The sequence below is a fragment of the Larimichthys crocea genome, chromosome VII, assembly GCF_000972845.2.
Source record: "Larimichthys crocea isolate SSNF chromosome VII, L_crocea_2.0, whole genome shotgun sequence".
NCBI lineage: Eukaryota > Metazoa > Chordata > Actinopteri > Sciaenidae > Larimichthys > Larimichthys crocea.
Genome location: NC_040017.1, coordinates 22,370,630 through 22,394,492, shown reverse-complemented (window position 1 = coordinate 22,394,492; position 23,863 = coordinate 22,370,630). Strand labels below are relative to the sequence as shown.

Below are 23,863 nucleotides of genomic sequence, written 5' to 3'. Positions count from 1 at the left end.
CTGGGCTGCCGCGGCAGGGACTTAGCCTTTGTACATGGGGTGGCTGCTCTACCGACTGAGCTAAACAGAACCCCCAGGGGAGTCCTTTTAATCAGATTTTTCATGATTGGACAATGAACCATTTTCTGATGTGTGTCAACTCAACACCATGTAGACAGCTACGCGCCCATGTCTCTGCAGGTCAAATATTCATCTTCACCAAAATATTTATGTGTGTGTCAAAGAAGATTGTATGTTGTCTGATTTGAAACACAGCCTTATTTTTGCCCACAGCACATTACTGTACCTGTTCCTTGACAGGCCTCTACGCTCACCACTTCTTTTACTGTCCACTCCAGTGTATTAAGAACTCCACTGCTTGCCTCGGGCTTTCAAAGGAATGACTAATACACTCTTTGCAAACCGGTGAGAGACTGCTGTAAAACATCTCTGCTTTAACAGAGTGATGCATGTGAATGCAGTGATGCACTGTGGTCAACACATTTAACACAGAGGTCTGCTTATTCTGTAACATTATGATCGGGAGTGTTTGGAAAAAAAGGGTTTTCTGAGTTTGCCTAATACAAGCATCAGATATATGGAAGTTATTACCAAGTGAAATTTTTTTTTTAAAAATTGCTTTCAGAAGTTTTGTTTTGGAGAAAAAGTGGAATTCCGTCAGTGCATTATGCATAACTAATATATAATTCATGCACAGATAAAAATTTCATCAAGGAAACATGATGACTGAGGTACACGCAATTACAAGCTTTGCTCACATCAAAGTAAAATAAACTGATATAAATAAGTGATGGTACGTAAGAAATATGCATTCAGGCTAAGTTGTGTAATGATGTTTTTGGTCAAGCGAACTAACCCACTGACAAATTAATACAGTATATAACAGCCTGCTGATGTTTGGATTTTTACACTGAACCAGTATCTTTTAGCTGGTTCAAACTTTAAGATGTTTCCCCCTAAACAGCTTGTCAGACCACAGCAGGGTGATTAGAGCATGTTGCTGTGCTGTGTGTGCTAACCATGGCTCCGTGTGACAGACATGACAGGTGCCACGCCAGATCCATTAGGAGGCATTTGCACCTCTCCCCTAAAGAGAGTATTTCGATATGTCCTCTTTGGACAAAACAAATCTGTCAGGGTGGCACTGCCAGGCCCCAGAGGACAAGGTGGCATTCTGCCAGGCAAAATCCTCACTGAGAATTACGGTGACGGCTCTGACCTGCACTTTGAATTATAAACCTTAACATTATCTTCCAGTTTTATGTCACCTGTAAAAATATTGACCTTTATCATATTTTGGTACTACATATATTACATCGGCTCAAAGTATTTCACAGAGACTGCGCTGCACAGTTGGACGTTTACCATGGTCCAATCAACACATTTTTTTCTCTCAGCACTTCTCTCTGTGCTCCATTTACAATTTCACTTTTTTTCACTTTCACAAAGACATCTGGTTTGGAGGTGAATTAGCCGTTTCAGCTAATGGCTAATTCACCTCTAGAGTCTATTAGTAGGGTGCACTACCTGCTGTTTCTCAAACTGTGCTGCTAATTTTAGATGACTCTCTCATCGCTGTACATGTAAAACAAGGTGAACCACAAAAACAGAGGCATACTTAACATAAAGCCTGTATTCCAAGTGCTGCACACAGACAATGGAAGGATTTTTAATGTCTCATACTGTCGATCGAAATAGATTTTCCAATTTGTAATTTTCATACAGTTAAATTTTTCACATTAAAGCACCAGAAAACAAAACTAGCCGTGCAGATAATAATAATTTCCCCTGGGTATTACCTCTCACTAACAGTGCAAGAAAAAAAATCTTGATTAGTTCTCCTGTGATTTGTGTGGCGCTCTCATATATCTCATTTATGTGATAAATATTCCAAAAGCATTCCCATCAAACTTTTGATTTCAGAAGTTTCATTTGACACATTTCATGCACCCTTTTTTGATTGATTTCTCCAAATGAAATGTCAACATGTCATGGATCAAGCCAATTTCCCGATATTACTATTGTTGTCTGGAAAATTGGGAAGGAATTCACCTGACAAAAAGAATGTATTTTTGTGCAGGGGTGAGGCAATACATCAAAAATGCTGTGATTCTTTTGCCAGACAGAAAGCAAACACTGATGTTACTTTCAGCGTGCGCAGCATTTCATTTCACCAAGGAATTTGTCAATTATCTCGATTCACTCCCTCTGTCTGCGCATGCAGGGTTAGATTCATGCTCTTGACTATTATGAGCCAGAAATCTGTTGTTTTCTGTGAGGGACATAGCAATGAGCCAATTCCAACTGTGCTTAAGTTTTTCAGATTCAGCCCTAGGAAATGAAATGCAACCCGTATCGCCCTTTATCTCATTTGAAATGATGAATACTTCAGGTGCTATAAACTATAATAAATCTAATAGTTTCACGCAGCACTGTGGTGAGGGAGGGGGAGCCGGTTACAGCAGCTAAATCTGCTGCTCTCCCCCCAATCAATTAGATCTGTGAAATCCATTTCTCTTTGCATGTTTGCTCTTGTTTGCAATAATTACAACCTCCACCCCAAACAGGCATGATAAACACCCCCTGATTTAGAAGTGTTTGTTCAGATCGGAGGGACCTGCTGCTTGTCTTGCTGTTTATAAACCGTGGAAATCTACAGGGATTACACAGGCTCATCACCATCTGTGGCATTACTCCAAAACAGGTTTGAACAGAGAAGAGCCATATCAGGGCACCGAGAGGAGGAGGCAAAGTCAGACTGACATATAATGGGCTGCTTTCACCTCATCTGCAGAACAATGCCATCACCATTAATTGGGCTGTTAGCAGAGACTCACACACACTCGCTATATGTCTGTGGATAAGTATGTGAGGAACTGAACTGATTTAAACTCATAGTTGTAGCCTGGTATGGTGAATTCCATTACTATTTTAAATAAAACCACATCCTCACCTCTTCTTACATCCTAGTTAAAATGTTGATTTCCCAGCTAGACCACTTAGAAAAACTAAAGTGCTCTGCTTTTCTTGAATAAATATTATTAATAAAGGCTCATTGCATCCCGTTCTATCTATGATTTATTCTCGCACAGTGAAATATTCTATTGTTAGCAAAGATAAAAAAACATTGTAAATGTTTCAAAGCGCTGTTGTCTATTTTATCAAAATCAATTGTTCTGTTGAAACAACTGTGACCCGCAGGAGCTTCACATATTTAACACAACGCACCTTGTTGTGATTTGTAACGGAGGCTTTTTTGAAGTCCACAAAATAACTTGATTGACTTTTGATTGACAGCCGTAAGAAATCAGACTCCAAATGATTGACAAACGCTGTCAACACATCTGACAGTGATCATTTTGGTGACACGCTGACAATAATAGAACGTTTTGTAACAATGACTCCCAATTCAGGTACAACCTGAGTATTAACAAAAATATTAACATAAAAGCCCCATTTTAGACCTTTTTTTAGTTTACAGATAAAATGGTTTAAAATATGTGCATGTATGCATACATTCATATACAACCTGCATATTAACGATATGCAAATGTATCATTAAAAGCACTATGAATATTCCTCTGATCTTCTTCATGCAGCAAGAACCTCATTCAGACACTAGTCTTAACAGTTAAACATCAAACAAAACCAACCTATATTAACTATAATATCTTACAATTGTTATCAAAGCAGTTATAAATACATACTTATCAAGATACACATTCTCCCCCACATACGTAGATCCACAAATCATAATATTTGAATTTTATGCAGAGCGTTATTCTCTCCGTATGAATAATTAATTGCCTCATAAACAGCTTCTTCTATCTAAGATTAGTCACCACTATTAGTACTATTCTTATAAAACAGACCCAGAGTTTAATCCCTGCTTTGTTTGATGGTATTCTTCCAGATCAAAGTTTTGATTTGTTTCATAAATCTGTCAATAGTACATTATTTTCACCAGCGTCCACTTGACTTAATAGTACGGGGATACTTTCTGCTGCTGCCTGAAAAGTCTTTGAGCATTATCTCTGACATCTGTTTACTCATGATCCCATGTAATCTGCACAATGTTGTCATTGACATCAAAATGTACCCATGACGCTGGGTTAATCAGAGTTTGTATTCATGCCAAAAACTACCAGTGAAAGGATGTTTGGGATGATCAGAGTATAAGCTTTCCTTTCTAAAATAACAATCACCCACAGCTACAGTGTACTGGCCCAAACACTGTTCAGATGAACCCCACTGTAAATGACAGTAAGTATCTGTATGTGTAACCTGAACTGCAAAGCCTGAGAGGAAGACAGATGCAATTTAGATGCCTGCTATGTATCAAGGTAAAGACAATGACAGGAACATGCTCATAGGACATTAACTAAAATTAAACCTGAAGGTTCATAACACATCAATAACGGCATCAAGGTTTCTGGATTTCAGCTACGGTTTTTCCTCCACAGTCCAAGGAGTCGGTTTGGTGTTCACAGTTATATCTTTATTGGAGGTAGGGAAGTTTCTAAGTTCGCATTGTGGGTGTGTAAAATTATAACTATAAACAGCAGTTTGCAGCCTGCATAAAATTAAAGCCTTCTAACATCGATCGTTGACTGCTAAAAACAAAAATACATTACACAGAGGATTGTATTACAGGTAGCAAAAATAAACTCTTCTCTGATTCAATATTTACAGGAAATAATCTACTTAAATTCCATCCAACTTTTTTCTTTCACACAAACCTCCTGCAGTTATTGCATTTACTATTGGCTAATCAGCCAACAAATGAGAGGTAACTGTCAACTTTTCCATCCAACTCACGGAGGGAAAAAAAAAATCATGTTTATGCTTGTATTATCTGAAAATTACATATAATTGAAAAATTAGTCATGTGCTAATCGTGTATTTGAATTATTGGCTGATAAATGATACAGTTAAATCGTGAGGCCTTTAAACGGTTAATAGATTGTATAGCCTTCTTAAGGAAGAGGCTGCCATGCAAGGTGCTGAGGTGGCAGTGCAGTGTTTCCTATCAAAAGCGCTCACACAGGTTCTAAGCTCATCCATAGACACACAGTCATATACCCACGTCATTTGGGGGTTCAGTATTTTTGCCTTAGCTGCACTGAGGGAGCCAGGAAAACTAGATGAACTAGAATGTTCATCTGTTTCTCTGGAGTGACAAGAAACAGATGGCCTGGCAGAGTTACTGGTTTCTGGTGTTTTTTTTAAACATCAATTTCTTACACTTCAGGTATATTGGGACGAAAAAATAAAGTATCTCTCCAGCCTTAGTATCAAAAAGCAGAAACGGCAGCAATATTGGATTCAAAGTGGTGTTCTAAATAAACAAAGACGAGAAATGTGTAAACACTGCATTGAGATAGTCATGGCAAAAGGATTAGTACCTGCAAAAATATCATGCATTCATTCACTCAACTGTCAGTATGATCCACCAGGTTCAAGGTATTTTTCTGAAGGTTCCATCACTGAAATATACAATAGGCTAGGGCCATCACTTTGTGCTGATGATGGACATATGGTCAAGTATTGATATGACCCCCTATATGCTGCTGAAGGTTCATTTCATCAACAAAGAATGGAAGATGCTATCAAAGTGTCTCCAAACAAGCTTCTTCCTGGAGAAAACTGACATATTTGAAGAGGCTCTGCGTGCCTGGCAACTGTTTCTGATCAAACTGTCAGCAATAACAGCTGACAACTGCAGCCAATATTGTAGCTGCAATTAGGAAATTTGTTAGAGCCACAATCTCAATCAGACATCACCAATGGACGTTTACACGAAAGGAAATGCTCAGAAGGAGCCTTGGGGATCTGCCACAGCATCATGGACAATTTTCCCACAGCTAGCAGAGAAACAGGGCCTGAGAAAAAACAGTTAAAACTTGGCCTACCAGAGCACTCTCTAATAATAGTAAGTCAAGAACACATGTGATGGTCTTTGAATCTATCATTAGACAGCCAGGGCACATGCATCCCATTGCATGTTGATATACATCAATAATAAATTAGACTGAACCCACAATTAGGCCTACTATCAATATTTTTTGCTTATTCCTATAAGACCCAAACACACCTACACCTACTTATTCTTATCATCATCCACCATTGTGCAGCTTATTGGGGCTCAAAATACAGAGTGAATTCTGGAGCAGAGCACCGCAAGAATTAAAAATACTGACCATCGCCCACATCCCTTCCTCACTTGGCAAGATTTAATGTCTTGGACTCCATCAACAGTGAATTTACTGACATTCTTTCAGGGGGCTATGTCACCACATCATCTCTCAATGCTCCAACTCATCAAGAATGAGATTTTGGCTGAAGCAGACGAGGATACATTCCTCACCAGTGATTTGAAAACTGGCATCTTGATGCGACTGGAGTTGAAATATGACAAAAAAACTCATGTGGCCACATTGATTGATCCAGTGTAGGACTCATTTTCCCAAAGCAGATTTGGGTTGCACTGAACGCAAAGTTGTCACTCTTGAACGGCAAATGCATGAAATTAGAGAGGAGGCGAGAGGCTGAGGGGGGAGAACCAGCCCATCCACCACCAGCTAAAAGAAAAACTTTGAGACTCTTCGATTGTCAGGTCAAAAGCTCCCAGCATTCCCAAAACCTACAAGATAGAGTTGCCAGAGAGATGGTTATCTATAAACAGGAAGCATTGATTGACAGAGAAACAGTCGCTTTAGGGTGGTGGAGAATCAACAAGTCCTGCTTTCCATTCTCATCAAACGAAACCCACAAATAGCCTACTTCTGCATTTGCGTAATAGGCACAGTGAGGAATATTGTTACATCTCAAAGGAGGACAGAAAAAGTGGACATGCTGGTGTTTGTAGCAGATTGACGCCCAAAGGAAGCCATGCTATGCCAAGTGTCATTATTATTTTTTACCTTCGCAATTTCCAGTGTTTTATGTGTGAAAGTTTTTACTGCTTGTACATAACATGTAGGTTACAAGCCTACATCCAGACAATTGCTTTGACTGACATTTTCTGCAAATGTTTACAGTCGTTTACATTTTTCAATCCCGATTGCACTTTGTGAGTGGGTTACCAACGCCTTTGCTAATTGCTTTTGTCTTACAGAAAATAAGTTGATATTTTTGTTCTTTTCAGTTACGCATGTTGCACTAGCCCAAAGTCCATTATTCATTATTTGTTGTCAAACTTTAGAAGAAGAAAAATGCTGAATGGTTGTTGTGAGAAATAAAAACATGATGTGTTACTCAGTTGTCCTGATTGTGGTACCCTTACACGTTCACTCATAGGCACTTATTGTGTTCCACTTGGGAGCAGCTGAGTCATGTGGGGCACCTTGTGGTAAAGTTCGGTATTACCAGTCTGGCATTTCAATGTCAAATTTTTTTTTACATTGGCCGACCCTATAGCACACACACCGGTCACTCCCTGTTTGAACCACTGCTGCCCAGCAAACTGTTTGGGACAGTAACACCCCACACCAATAAAGTGATTCACACCCCTCCCTGTCCAACCACATGACAGATTACAGGAAACGTGAATGTAAATTTCCTATTTTATTTGTGTAACATTTATCTTTTAATTGCTAATATCACTGCAGCTTTTATTTGTTTTATTTCAACTGCATTGGGAGAAGTTATGAGAAATTTCATTGTACCTGAGTATAATAGCAATAAAGATCATGAATTCAATTGTTCCTTCATTATTCTCAGCTGTAGGGCCTCCCACTATATAAAGCACATTCAAGTCTTTATTGCATTTCGGTGCTCTTACTATTGAGGCAAATGGAAACCACAATGAGGGGCTGCATACTTGTTTCTAGAACTTGTTTTTGCCACGTGTCACCTTATTTCTCTTATCTCAAAATAAACTAAAAAATGTAAAGCCTTTTAACTTCACTTTGATAGCAAATGGGCATTGAATTACCCCTCTTTTGACCTCATCAACCATTTGAAACATTTCAAAGAAGCCTCGCAGGCAAATTGGTTCAGAGGGCAAAAAGAGAATGACAACTAATTCACCTTCTGCAAATCCGAACTTGAGACTCGCAGAGATAATCATATATCACTCTTTGTAATGTACCTCTTTCAAAGCAGCCGAGCATATTTGAATGGTAGAATGAGGCCACAGAGGGAGGTCTTTAAAGTGTGAGTGCAAAAGCTGAACTTAAATGGAAGGTTATTAAACTGTATTTTATTTAATAACGAAAGACTTGTCACACAAGAGTCCTGTTGAGAGAAATAAACTTCACAGTTAACCATTGTGAAAGTTATAGCACAGAGGGCTCACTATTTATGATCAAATGTTGAAAATATGAGATTCTAAACCTTGACCAGGCAGGTTATTCTATTTTTTCAGAAGGCTGGGTCCCATCTCAAAGCTTTTGAAATAGCATACAGTGTATTTTATAGAATATATGTATTAAATTCACTTTCCAAATTGCTATCTTTTTTTTTTTTGTTTTTCAAAGAAACATTTTAAACTCCTCTCTCTTTTTGAGAAATAGGCTACATCAACATGTTCTTAAAACTCCAGTAAGATTTTAAAGTGCTACATAGCAGTGAGACAGGCCTTCTTAAAGTAACAAATGACCTTCTTTTAACAGTGCATGCTGGGGAATGTTCGATCTTAATCCTTTTAGACCTCAGTGAGGCTTTTGATACTGTAGATCATGCAATTTTAATTGACTGCCTCAAGCTCTGGGTGGGTAGAGATACAGCACTGTGCTGGCTCAGCTACTACATTTCCCATATAACCTTTTCTTTCACTGTAGGCAATTTATCATCCACCTCGGCAAACATAACTTGTGGGGTCCCGCAGGGTTAGGTTTTAGGTCCTATCTTCTTTTCCTTGTATATGTTTCCTCTTGGCCATAACCTCTGTCAACTATGTAAGTACACTGACGACAAAAGATTGTAGAGACGGCACAGAACAAATTCCTAGTTTTGTACAGTCTGCAAGTAAACATTTGAGCATGCATAGGCACAGATTCGTAAAAACTGAGCCAGATTCGATAGGCACACTGTTTTTCTGAGTTTGTTCTCTCTGTGTCTGAGAGTTTCTTAATTTTTTAATGTGGCGCTTAAGAATGAAAGATCAGAGAATCTTTTCACTACCTTGCCTACAACTTCAACTCAATCCAGTTTTTACTGATTACTTGTAAAAAAAAAAGGCATAAGAAACATTTATCAGCACCATCTTTCACAACCATATCATCTTAAATATAGCTCTGTGCAGTTCTGTGTATTATTCTACCATATAGACTCAAACAAAAAGATGGTTGGATTTTTGTATCACACTATTGATTTTGAAAACCGTGTGAGAAGGCCAAAGGCTAGAACTCATTGTTATCAGTTTGTTCACAGTATTTTTGGTCTCATGTGATGGTTTAGAGAATTTCTTTTATTTGAATAAGTAGTGTTAATTTATTCTTCAGCTCATGTACTAAAGTCTGAAGCTTTGCTGATGCTCTCTGACCTCACCCATAGACACTCACCACAGTACAGCTGAAGAGAGACTGTATTGACCATGTAGGCCATTGCCTGAATACTCTACAACCATTGGGAAAGAATATTATATATTGAATTAAGATGGCTTGACTTAAACCCACCAATCCACCTGGAGCAGCACACAAAAAGACCATCTGTATGGGCTCAATGCCAGTCGGCCATGAGTAAAACTGTATAATACACCAAACAGGAGAAGGGGCAGTTAAGATGAAATTGTGATATGAAAAATAGTAAAAGCTCACGTAACCTGTTGGTTTTGAGTGAAATATTTCTAATGCTTTGCTGAAAATGAAAGGCATGGACAAAATGTGACTACCCATTGTGTGACAGCAGCCTTGTGCCTTGTGAAGCTCAGAATGTGGTGGCTCCACTGGTGTATAAAAAGATCTGGATACAGGGTTGGAGGCAGGGAACCATTCATTCTAATGGAAGCTGCTCAGTGGCACATTAGAGCAAAAAGAAAAATTTGATTTCCAGGCATAAAATGACCTGGATCTTCCATGTATGCTTCAGCATTGCGTGGCCCATGGAGCAAGCCAACTAGACACTTCCAGTTTAGCCCTATGCTAACTTGTATGGGGATACAATTATTTAATCATGCAGCTCTCCTAGGCTTTCCATTGGACCAATATTTGATAGTGAAATAAGCAATTTAAAATGTATATATGGCCACTTCTTTTACAATTTAAGCACATGGGGGAAAGCCTTTTTGGGCAAGTGTGCGTCATGTGATGGATGCCACTCCTGTCATTGCACAGTTTGCCAGATCCAACCAAGGCTACAAGAAGCCAATTTGACATAATAGCCAATCTAAATAAAGCCTGGTTTTTGGCTCAAACACAGACCTGCAAATCAAAGCGGCCATAACTTAAAGTATAACTTTAAGCCTTAAAATCATTTGAAACTGAGAGTTGATGCACAGCAGCCGGAGGACATCAGAGGGAAAGCAGAAAACATTGTCTCTATAAAATATAATCCAGTTTCACCAAAATCAATGAAATAGTTGGTGTTGTGTACCAGGAGCACAATGTGGTGCCTGAGCTGCAGAGACACCGCTCACCTGATTAAAAGTCAGTGTCAGATTATCGAACTGATTTAAAATGTTATTTTATGGTAGGAAAGTTACACAGTGCTGCTTTGAGCAGACGCAGTGCTTACCTTGATGATGACGGACAGTTGCTCGCAGCTCACCTTTATTGCTGATGCGTGTCAAACAAGCCATGAATGGAGCAGCAGTTCGTCCAAAAAGTTATCCTGGAGCAAAGAGGCCAGCATGTGCGCAGGTGAGCCAGCTGCTGAAACATTTAAAAATATATATCCATAGTGAAACAGTGGGATAAACAGCTCGTTAATTTAGTGAAGGCGGACACCAAACATCCTCCAACTAACACGCGTTTCCAAACACTAATCCAGACAGTGCGCATGTGCAGTACGTGTATCCATAGTAACACAGGTGTGCTAAAATGGAGTACCTGAAATGATGATGATCAATTTATTTACTTTGGATTTGTTTTATCAGTGTGTCTATGATTGATGTGTGTTGTTGAGACCTTTGTTGTACAAAGGTTTGTAGGAATGAAAGATTCATCTTTCAAGTTTAATCAAGAAGTAAACAAGATTTGTTTCGTAAACAGGTTTCTATGGATTTGATGCACTTCACTGCTTTCTTAAAACTCAATAACTCATTAAAAAATTAAACAACAGGCTAACATTAATAACTCAGCATTTGGATTATAAATCTTTTTTTCTTCCATTATAACTGTCACTGCTTACATTAACTCTTAAATAGCTCTTGTGCAAGTAGTAAAATTAATAAAAAAAAAAATAAAAAACTGTTCAATATCAGCATCACAGAAAAAATGGTGGTTATAATTCAAATAGAAAATAAATGAATATATAGAAAATAAATATATCCTGACTGTAGTATATGGCTTTAATCAGGCCTGCTATGTGGCAGATATTTGTGGGAAGGGAAGCACAAATTACATCTGAGTTTTATATGTAAATATCAGTAACTAATATAGTATTATGTCAATTTAATGAGGCTCATTTTCAACATTCTTCAATAAATAAGTACTATATATCAATCAATAATTTTTATAATTGGACAGCTTTTTTTTCTTTCTCTAATTGCTTTTAATGATACGTTCAAGGCACATTAATACCAACATGTTTTCCCTCTGTGACAGGTGTCAGGTGAAATAAAATACAGTCGTGTTAAGGTAGCCTTTTAATGAAAGTAATATTTTCTGTTCTGCCCTGACTGAACAGGTTATGATGTACCTTATACAGTGTATTAATGAACATGTTCAGCAAAATTATGAGCACTCGACTGAACTCAATTGTGTTCAGATCTTCAAGGCATTCGCGCGTCCATTGAGGCTAATGGAGAACATTATGTGCCTCTTAAGTAAATTATTTAAATGCAGATGTTCACTGGTTCAAATTGATCACTGCTTAAAGACTTGTAAAAGGAACCTAAAAGGAGAGCAACCTAATGTGATCATTTTACTTCATTATCGCATTACAGTTAAAACACCATTTCCAGACAATGTTCAAATAAGCACCATCAGAAGGCTACAAATTCTCATGTAGACAACATTTCTGTAACTCACGTCTTCTTTGTAACAAAAATAGCTCTTTTACTCCCAATATTCATTTTTTTCAAAATCATTTTTGAAATATTTTGGTTTGCCCTTTGTCTTCAGCGTCTAGCTAAAATATAAATGATCTTGCAATCCACTGTTCTTTCTTGTCCTTACTGAGAATTCATGTTTTTGTTTCATGTCTTGATCTTGAAAAGTTGTGCACCAAACATTGTATAAATTGTATCCGTGACGTGATCCATAGGTTTCTAAAGAGCTGTTGTGAAGCTCAAATTGTAGTGGCTCTACTGTCACAATCTTGGCAGTCCTGCTTCACTTTTCGGTGCTTCCACGTTGGCTTCATGTCACAGCCACGGAGGTTGCCGCTTGTGGACACACAAAGTCGCACATTGAACCAAATGCAAATACAGCACATTTATTCATTGCTTTCATCTTTGCAACAAAATGGAAATTTGGAAGATGTGTGATCTAACGCGGTGTTGTTTAAGGGTTTAAGGTCTGTCTGCTGAGAAAAAATATGGGTTATGTTGATTTTTGAGCCTAATCTCAACCCGTATTTTCTCAGCAAAATATTCCCCTCGTCTCTTTTACTGTTTCTGGAGATGGACTGATCCTCTGAACTCAAACCTTTCTGATTTGCAGCAGAATCAGACAGCGTATCACGTATCTGCAAGTTTTAGACATGGTGGTATTGTGATTTTCACCAAGAGGGAAATGGTATTATGGTGTGCCGTTAAGCCAGTAATAAACACGGTACGTACTGAATTAGTCATCGGCATATATATTTTCTTAAATATTGCAGGGCCGGTGTAATTATTTTTCTCTAACCTTATTTGACAATCGTCTCCATGTTACCATGAAAGAAGCCTTGACTTCCCCTCACTGAGGCCCAGCTGAAATTCGGCCTCTTTACCCTCTTTCTTTGACGCTGTCCCCTGAGCCCCCGCTGTGTGATTTAAACCATTTGGCCTGTTATATTGTGAGGTCAGGTGTTAACAATTCACTTCTTCCGAGGGGGCTGACTACTCTGAAATTCATAAATTAGTTTTGCTGAAAACCCTGAGTGTGGCAATACAGGCTCTGCATACCTCCTTGTGTCCTCAACCTACATCAGCAACTATGACATCAACTGTAGGAAACCTCATTGAATCATATATTTGAAACTCTTTTGGATACCATATACACAATGCTCTTGAGACTTATTCAGAAACAGCTCACAGTGAGTCTTTGCATATGAGGGTGATGAGAGAGACATATCTAGAAATCTCAGCTCCATAAAGAGATTCATGTACCTGGTGGGCACAGTCAGCACATGCTTTGTGCTCTTGCCTCACACATACACACTGATACCTCTGCTTCCACCTTCTCTAATGTCTCTCATTAAAGATCTCTCTCCTTGTGTCAGTCTCTGGGCCTCTCTGAGATCCCAGCTCCTCCATCCTTGAAATTGAAGGCTGGAGTGAATCTTATCGCCTCTCATTAGCTTCGTTCCCATTTTCTCTGGCTCCCTTTATTGCTCAGTGTTAACCTTCTCACTTGGTAGCATTCATGAAGAAGTGGTGTCCTTCTGTCAGAGGAATTATATATCAGTTGCAATATTTCAGCAGACTGATCCCTGACATTTGATCCCCAACAGAAGAAGGTTGTCTGTGCCGTGCCTGGAACATATTGCTATCCCAAGTTTCATTTATTTTAACTATCACACATTTCCATTTTGTGTTACTGAAACCTGTCACAGTAGGAGTCTATGAGCAGTTTCATTCATATAGCTCCATTTTAAAGGGATTAGTACCGAAGAAAATGCATCGTGAAGTGCATATTTTAGGTGTCCATGGACTGTAAACCACAAAACTGTCTGAACCTAATTGTCTGATGAAGAATTAGGTAATATTCACTTCCACAGAGTCTGAAATCAGCAGCAATTTGAGACACATAAAATGTATACTAATTATGTTGTTGGACAGATGCTGTTCCAAAACCATTGCCTTATGCTTTTGTTTTAGTTTGATTGATATATTTTGCATTGATGTGAATAAATTTGCCTTTTTTTCCACGTTCACAAAAGAAGAGCTGACTCTACTCCTGTCTGACAGCTGGAGTTAGGAGACGCCTGTTGTTTTGACCTGCTCCTCTGAAAATATCTTCCCTCTGTAGATTACTGTGATGCAGTGTCCACGCACACTCACATAAAAAACGGTCTTCTTAATCTTAATCAGGCACTGCACACACAGACTGTGCTTGTGAGAGTGAATCAAACTGGCTATAAATATGGATTCAAATGAGAGACAGAGGTTTCTTTGTATTGACAATGAATTGATCTATCCTCTTTTCCTTATTTTTCTGGAAATCTTTCTGCATATTCACCACTTTTTTTTAATACTTTGCTATATATTAAGATAGACATTTGATCATTTCTGAAAATGATCCAAACAAGTATCAAGGTCTAACTTACTCACAGTCTTTCTTTTAATTTCCTGTGCTCATTTACTTCCCCATTGTAGTTTCCTTGCACGACCCTCAGAGACATTGCACATGATTTAGCATTTCATTTCCACATCAAACTGTCAACTTCTCATTTGCGACAATATTTTGAAAAGCAGTTTTTTCTTATATGTAAATTGTGCTGTTGTCTCAGTGAATGATACATAAATGGATTTTTATTTTTTTTTTCCCCAAAATGAATCAAGCATTTCTTTTAGTGACATGTTCAGGCAGCTAAAGGCAACTTTTTCATGACACAAGTTTTTACATTTTCGCCCACCTCAGAAATGCGTAAAAATATGTTCTTAATACGTTAAAAGATCTGCTTTCCCACCCTTTAACCTTTATATTTATCCAGGATTCCCAGCTCCTGCATGTCATGTGTTGGAGCCGCCACACAGAGAACAAATACACTAACTCATTTGCAAAGCGATGCTGCTGCTCAGATATGTGTCCCACTTTAATCACTTTTAATTGTTTAATAAATGGCTGCAGCCTCTGTACTGTGTATCTATTCAAATGACACAGTTCCTTATAAAAACATTTAGACTTACAGTTTTAATATTCATTGACTCCCCTGTTCAATCATCTAGCTTCCAGCAGCTATAATATTTTGCCTTAGAGGTCTTGTTGAGGTTGAACATTCTGAGAAGTAATTCTCTCGGCTTGGATTCAATATAATGCTTTGATGAATAATTACAGGTATTGAAAGACTAATTGTATTTTTCCATTATACATGATATCATTTCAGCATGCTTGTATACTCGCATCAGTTTCGTTGAATGAGAAGCTTGTTTGTGTCGGCTTCTATTAAAATCACAATGGCAATCGAAACTGACATTTCAATTGTGTCTTGCATCTATCATAGCCTTCGCATCTAAAATAGGATCCTGCAGTGGGACATACAGTTCAGTACCACAGGGAGGTAAGGCTCAAAACTTCATCATCAACATCATTTGAATTCCTATGAATGAATAAATTATAGCCACCCCAGGTTGTAACCATGGTGTCTTGGGAAAAAGGAAACAAGATTTTGTTGGGGTGAAATTCAGGTGAAGGAAGGAATTGAGGCATGGTTTGCTCAGAAATCTATCACAGGGTGTAATCATTTAATAATTGAATAATGTTTTTCACGAAAAACATCTACCTGCCATTTTTCGTTTGATTCTGTCTATATCTAAGATGAGTTACAGGCCCACAAGCCGGGATTCATCTTCAAGCATAATAGACAAAATTACATAAAAACACATCTCTAATGTGGTGCTCAGGCCGGTGTCAGCCACAACAAGAAGTACACAATGCAAGCAGACACAGCCCACAGCAACACCACTGCAAATTCCCATACAAGTCGGCTTATATTAGTCCACATGAAGCGTAGCATTATTTGTCAACGCCTAATGTCTCATATCCCTGTTGTGCGAGTCATATTTTCCGTGTTATTATTGTTTCTGAGATTGTTCCTGTTGACACGTTAAATCATTTTGCAATATTTTTTTTCCCTTTGGAGCACTGTTAGCTAACTTGTGTTTAAAAACACAACATCCTTTATAGCCAATAAATGTCACATTCAACTTGTATAATTGTATCTGTGGTTACTTTAATAAAGTTTCGGAGAGCCTGGTGATTAGACGGTGTAGTCAATTAGTGTGTAAGGGCCTGTATCATTAGTGAAGTGTTATTTAGCCCAATATTGACTTGGTGCAACATTATTCATTTTATTAAAAGAAAAAAAAATGAATGGTGGTGTGTGGTTTAGCTACAGTACTTTTTCTTAGATCTTTGGTGTAGAAATGTTTTAGCCAAGAGTCTCTTTATATCGATCTGAATTTCTAGAGACAGATTGATATTCTACCAAACAGGTGACTGATGTCGGCTTCTGTGATCCCACACAGGCTGTTCGAAATAACGATTCTGTCTGTGACCTCCGGAGGGGAAAACAAATATACTTTTCTATCGCAATTTTACATGTAGAGTATCTATGTTATCCATTACAGCTGAGAAAATCGGTTAATGGAATCAAACAGATTGCCGAGGTAATACAGATTGTCGTCTCTGCTCGTTTTGCCATATTGTATACAGTTAAAATCAATCAGCTACTTACCTCAGTTCATCAAATAAACATCCCTCAGATTTAGAATATTTTTGTCTGTTGTTGTCATCGGGTGCTGTGTCTTTCCACACACCCCTGTAAATATTTGTTATTTAGCTGTGAATCATAGAGACAACATTTATTGACATAACCTTCTGGGGTGGACAGTAACACACTTGTTTCATCTATCGACAACAGATGGCTCTTTAGAATGACACTCCCTTCGTGACCTTTAGCTGGGACAGTTTTATTTTGTGACAAGGACAACACTTTCAAGAGCCACACTGTTGTCTTCCGTCATCATGCATATTTATCAGTCTATTCCGAGAGGGACTTAATCTGAATTATAACAAGGTTATCCTATTCCCGAGTCCTGTAACTCAGTTCTGCAACTTCTGCGAATTAGTTTGTGTTCTCACTTATCGATGCCACAGACAGTGCGATTGAATGTGAGACAGACGTGCAGATTAAAAGGGAATAATTAATTACAGGTGAAGTGCATTAATGAAATAACAGATCAATTTACTGTCTTAACAAACGTCCCCCTCACCCACCACACACACACACACATGCACACACACTGTTGTGAACCTGGGAGTTTGTTTCAGCGCTACAGGCAGCTTCATCCAATTACGTGACAGGAGTCCTTGACACTAAATAAACTTTGTCCAAATTAAACTTTGCCCAGATCAGTGAGATTTCTGTTGACGTACCGTACCAAAGTGCATCTTACTAAATAATAAGCTACTTAAATCAGTGTTCTGATTAAGGTTCAGTTTTACCATTGTTTGCATACATTTGCATGTTCAAATATTCTATAAAAAGGTGTTTCATTTTCACTGTAGGCTAGTGTGGTACAAAAGCAACGTGTTTAATTTTCAACTGACATTGAATAAAACGTCACTGATAAATGCCCTTCACAAAAATAATGACAGCAACTCATTATAGTAACCCAGCACAACAAGACTAAAGGTCCAAAGCTCCAGTAGTGTCCCCGAGAGGCTGCACTGTTCATTATGCCTCACATTATGAAAAAGCAGGACAGAACAAACAACAAAGTGTTTTCTTTTTTTTAATTATTATTTTTAGAGTCTTAACAGTAGACGGGCTTAAAGTGTCCTGAGGGAAGCACGAGATGAACAGCCAAGGGTTCATTCTAATCAAAAGGGATCATCCCCTAAGGAGCGTGAAGTTGCAGTCAATTTAAATGTAATCTGCCCAATGGATTGAAGGAGTCCTGTGTGTAAAGCTTGTGGCTGGAATTCATGGGGTGTCAATGGGGTGGGGTGTTAAATATATATATATTTTAAATGGTGATTGCAGCCTGCTTGTGGCACCAAAAAGATCCATCAAAACTTCTACATTTTACATCCAGGGACTTTAAATATTTATACCAAAATTCTCACAAAATTCTTGGTGTGTCAGTTTTGGCCTGCACCTGCTTCTAGACAAAGATCATGGGACACAAAGGCCCAAGTGGGGCACTAACTTACTGTATGCAGGGGTGGCATGACATATATGAGCGTATGCACACACATGCAAACACAGAATCATTTCTCATATCTACTTCATTTAGTAACATTACAGTATCCTATATTATCTTACAACCTTCCTTATAACTTCCTGTGTTTCGGACTTTATAGAGATAATAAATCACAAGACACACAGAGAGGTGCTATAACAATTTAATACAAATGTCTTCATACATTATTGTTTTAACTCCTCAAAATTAAGCTCTCAGTGTTTTAGCAGTAGAACGTATACTAACAGAATTAATAAAATAATCACAAAATACTGCACTGACAACATTGTGTACAACTCTTAACAATTAAAACATTAAAAATCATTTCATTTCTTTGTTTTTCTTGGCTTGCAAAAAGTTTCAAAACTTTTCATGAGCACATTTCTGGTTCACTCCTCAGACAGATGGGTGTTACTGAGGGCTGGTGTCTGACTGGGCAGATAGCCAATCAGGTAATGGGGTGGCACTTGAAGTGGCCAGTCAGGTTTCAGGAGTGCCACCCCCCCGCTGGGTACGCCCCTGATTGGGGGGGTCACAAAATGATTGAATAATTGATGACGTGTCCAGCAGTTGTTTATACTGTTGCTTAAAATGAGATCATGAGGTCTCCAAAATCATAAGACTGAATATTTATAACGACGAGACACGTCAATCAAGGTGATGGATCACTGCATCAGTAATGGCTTGATTATTAAACTTATAACAAGTCCCTCCATAATGCATAACTTTGATTTTCTATCATCATCCTCCTCTGACGCGCCAGACGCTTCCCCCTGCTGTCATCTTAAAGTTACACTGTAGCACGGCACGGCACGGCTCGGCACGGCTCTCTTATCTCTGACTTGGTGGCAAACACAGCATGTTGTAAACAGGGCGGACTTGCCAGAAAGCCACCTGACTCTCCGTTGTCTCCGGATACTAAAAGCACGCACACAGAGCGCGCCTCATCCTCAGTGCGTGACACCGGCTGTGCGTAAAGTCAGCTGCGATCGGCGCTCGATTGGTTTCGTCTGAAGGAAACCATGGCAGAGGATAATGTTTCAATTCCTGAGTTCAGCTGCCTGCTCAGAATGGATCCCTATCTAAAACCCTACGAGAAGGACTTCGAGAGGAGGTAAAAAGCGACTTAAACGGCGGTTTTGTGCAAAGCTCGTCGCCAAAAAATAAAAAAAAATCAGCCCCATGCTCATGCGAAGGAGACGGCTGGCGTTCGTGTCTTGAAATAAATAAATAAATACACATTAACAGATATAAAAGCGTCAAGAGAGTCACCTTCTGTGCACAGGTTTGACATTTTGAATGGGGGAAGGTCGTCCGTCCCCTCTCATGCGCAGCAGATCTCCAACTTGTCCTTGATCATCAGCGTTTAGAAGATGATCAGCTGCTGCACATTTAATGAAAATAAACCAGGAAGTCTGTTTTTTTCTCATGTTGTGTAACAATGCAGTGCAGACAGCGTCTCTCAGCTTCCTCTGTTTGACAGCTGAACAGCAGGCATGCGTTTGCAGCCCAGTGACGTCCACGTTGCGTCCTGAGGTGGCACTTTGAGCTCTAGCCAGTGGTTTAACCATGTGGTCACAACATCACAACTCCCTTTTTGCTTTGTGCAGGCCTCGATCCTCACTATAAGCTTCTCTTTGGTAATGGGTTTGTATTTTTTTTTTTAATTGTCTCGTCCTTTATCGAGGCATCTGTCATATTAAAAATGTGTTTTTTAAAATTGGATTAAAATCCAGAGTCTGAGCACAATCTCTGCAGCAGCTGATTGCTTTGCTTTTTTGCAATACAAATAACCTCTCAGACATTAACTGACTTTATGCTGTAGGCATACACACACACACACACACCCCTTCAGCCTGGATGTGGCCTCCATACAAATTAATTATTGGGGTTTTAAGTAGATGACTTTGTGGTACAAGTTAGTGTGCAGTGTGTGTGTGTGTTGGGGAGCTAGTCCATTTATTAATCTGGGATTATGTCCACCACAAATTCCAATCACAATTTCAGATGTTGCCATACAACCGTTGATGGTATCAACCTGCACATAGTAGATTACAACTTTTAGTTGTTTGTATGATGCATCTTCTTAATTAAGCTGTAAAAAAACAAACTAAAGCATAAAGTTATAAATAAATGAATAAGTAAAACAGCCTCACCAGACAACATCTTACCAGCTATATTTAATATTTATGTATGACTGTCAATGAGGGCCGCACACGATGTGAATAGACCACAATCTGCTTTATATTCAGATTTATACACATTATATACAGATTTGTCCTTTTTATTTTTTTGCCAAGTTGTCCTTGTTCCTTCTAATGTGATTTTTGAGGATATTCACCTGTACCTGGAGGAGACAAAACAAACAAAATGTTTAAATAGAATCAAGTTCAATCATAATTCATTCATAGTTCGTTTTCCCACCAGTTCAGCGACCCGTTGGCCCGTTTATCCTCTGTCACTTCTATCACCCAAAGAATACCACAGTCGGTATTTTCAGGAAATGATAGAGTGAGTATTTGCTTATTGTGAACACTGAAACAAATCTGTTTTAAATAGAAATATGCTCAAATTAGTGCAGTACCTTAGAGACATTAGAAAAAACTGTCCTTCAGTGGCAAACGCATTGACCTTGTGTCTTCACTAATCTCCAAAAGTAAATAGACTGTGCAGTCTCTTTTTTTGTTGTTGTCACTTTATGCACTTTATGTTAATTTGTTTTTGGTTCAACCTGAACCTTTGTGTTTAACCTGATAAACAGACTGGACTAAAATGTCGGGGTGCACTTAAAAAAAGAAATTGCATAATGAATCACGACTGAATGGCAGCGAAATGTTCACCTTTTAAGTGTAAAAAAAAAATTGCAATGCTGATTTGATGAACGTGTAATTTTCTTTGAAAGGATCCTGTAAGCTCATTTCTGCGAGGAAGAACATCTCTCTCGCAAAATGGCAGTGTAATTTTTTTTTTTTTTTAGCTCAATTCGCCACCTCATGTCAAATTAGCCTTAGCTGCTGGAATCCTTTTTTAAAAGAAATAAGCGCAATGTTTTTTTGAGGTTACTAAAGCAGACCGTGATAATGATCTACAGCTCAAATTGATACGGTATCGGCTCACTGTTGGGTCGTCCCCGAAACTAGGCGTTAATACTCTGCTTAGAGGCCATATATTATAATCCATTTTCATTACCGTGTCAGATCTAGTCTCTAATGTGGCAGGTAAGGGACCACCTGCTTTGTATTTGAAGTGTGTGAGCAGAGCTGTAGCTTCGCAGAGAGATGAGCGTGTCAGTTCCATTTCAGACACAGTTTGGGATTGTTAGGCTTCACCAAGCCCTACACGAGTCTCGCTGATGAAACCTGTACATAAATTATTTTACATATAGGATCACTGCTGTGTGATCGGTAACTCTTGATAAGCCTCCAGTGTTCTAAGGACCAAAGTCCAAACACATCAAAAATGAACACCGGGATAGAAATGGAGCTTTCTCATGCTGCGGTGTCACACAGAGTGCACCTAGGGCTCACTGAGCTGCACAGTGCTAAGAATTCAGATGGCTTATCAGAAAGAGACCTATGACCACAGTGATTGGTTCTTTAGATTTCACCACCATGTCATCGAGCTCAAGGCTGCCTACATGTTTCGGTTTGTTGAACTTTGGTTCACACCAGATACAGCCACGATGCACAAACAGTTAAAGTCATTCCAGCAGATTTTGCAGGTCTCCCATTCGAATTAGTTATTCCGTGGTTACAGGCAGCTCTTATTTTATTTTATTAGGATGTTAGTTTTAGATTGATTGCGAAAACAAGCGTTGATGCTGCACGCAGGTTACAGCCCCAGCGAGCAGTGCTCTGTTGACATGCTTCATTATTTACCATTCCTGTTGCGCAAGTCTGCAGGAAGTGATTTTGCAGCTCGTGGCACCATGAATCTCCTAAATTGGACCAAATGAAAGTAGGGAGCATAGGGACTGCTGCTTATTATGGCTGCTTATTATTAAGAGTTTTTTTTTTGCAAAGATTTGAGTATGTCATCACAACTCCTTTTTAAAGTGAAAATACAGCAATAAGTCTGAGTCTTAAGCTTGTGATGGTGATGCAATATATTCAAAGCAAAAGTGATTATTGACTTTGAAGTGTTGAATACTGATACTAATACGGCTAATAGGAATTATTCTGGGATGCCTGGATCAAATGTCTGAAACTAGCTGTTTTTAAAAAGGTAGCTTTGGCAGTATTCATTTTCCTGTAACCTTGCTTGAGGGTCAACAAAGGTACGAGGTTAGCGGGGAATTCTAGCTTTCATCAATCAACCTCGCTGCAAATGTTCAGGTCCCCCTTTAGCCTCATTAATGCACCTAGTCAGGAGAAGTACATCAATGACATTATTTGAAAGTCACCCCTGCCACTGTGCTGTATGGAAGGCCCTTTAAGCAAGCTGAGATCACAAAGAGAAAAGCTTTTTCATGCTTGTGTTTCTCCAGGCCTTTGTAGACTGTCCTGACACCTCTGTGCTTCAGCTGTCACCATCAGTCATACACAAAGCAACAGACCTGAACACTCACTCTAAATTTAGATGCCAGATTGTCTAACAGTGAGTCTATGAACAGGTTCTGTGGGAAGAATGTTTAAAAAGTGGATTGCAATCATGACCGAAGATTTGAAACTATGTAGATATGACATCAAAATATGAGCTAAATGTAGGTGTAGTTGATTTACTATTTCCTTTTGTCAGCATCATTCAAACAATATCAGATACCCATGTTTAAAAAGTTTTAACCCTGACTGTATAGTAACCAGTTACGATTGCCCGACTTTAAATGAGCACTGCTTTTTCTCCTTTTCTGTCTGTCAAAAGCAGAACAGTGAGGGGTCAGAACAATTCTGTTACCTGACTTGATTTCTCTGATTCATTCGCCTGTTATAATTCAAAACCTTCCATTTGATTGATTGGATCACTCTGAAACTACCACAATATTTTTAAAATCTGATTTACCTTTGGCCCGAGGGTAGTGCTAAGAGAATTTGCATACAGGTGTTGGGCATCTACTCTGCAATATTAACCGCGATCTTGAAAGTACTGTAGGACTCCCTTTCTTTTGTCTGCGTCTGAGCCCGCCGACTCATTTGCACATCACAACCAAATGGTTTGGAGAATGCAAATTATTATATCAAAAACTTCTATTAATAGGTTAGAATAAAGCCAGAACCAAGATTCCCTTCACATTCTGAAGATTAGATCACTTTTATAGAAAAGGCAGACAAAAAATAAATTATTAAATTTTTTTTTGGCTGAAGTTAAATTGGCCAGCAAATGAAATTGGCCGGAAAATATTCAGTGAACTTTTGTTAACCTCAGGAAAAGTTGTTTCATAAAGTTTTACTACAGTGAATGTAATGTCACCTGTCGGTTGTACTAGATGTATTTTATCATCCATAATGTGCAATAACGCAGCTTTCACATACAACTATTAAAGGACCAGTGTGTAGGATTTAGTAGCATCTAGTGTGTTGGGTGAGTTGTAAATTGCAACCCTCTCGTTTCACCCTCTTCTTCCTCGTGTGAATTAGAAACTGTCCAAAACAGACTGCCCATGTTTGGTTTGTTCATTCTGGGCTCCTGTACAAACATGATGGAAGTCTC

At 38.7% G+C, this 23,863-nt stretch overlaps 2 protein-coding genes across 2 annotated transcripts in view; one reads left to right on the top strand and one right to left on the bottom strand.

The window, feature by feature from the left end:
• cadm2b (cell adhesion molecule 2b) overlaps positions 1-10,949 on the bottom strand; it is a 144,278-nt gene extending 133,329 nt beyond the window's left edge. Inside the window, exon 1 of the mRNA XM_027280708.1 lies at positions 10,678-10,949. The gene's annotated coding sequence lies outside the window, so the exon portion shown is untranslated. The remainder of the gene's footprint in view (positions 1-10,677) is intronic.
• Positions 10,950-18,986: 8,037 nt separating this feature from the next.
• gbe1b (glucan (1,4-alpha-), branching enzyme 1b) overlaps positions 18,987-23,863 on the top strand; it is a 77,693-nt gene continuing 72,816 nt past the window's right edge. The window contains exon 1 of the mRNA XM_010738799.3: positions 18,987-19,331. Within this exon, the coding sequence (XP_010737101.2) occupies positions 19,240-19,331 (92 nt within the window). The 5' untranslated portion in view covers positions 18,987-19,239. The remainder of the gene's footprint in view (positions 19,332-23,863) is intronic.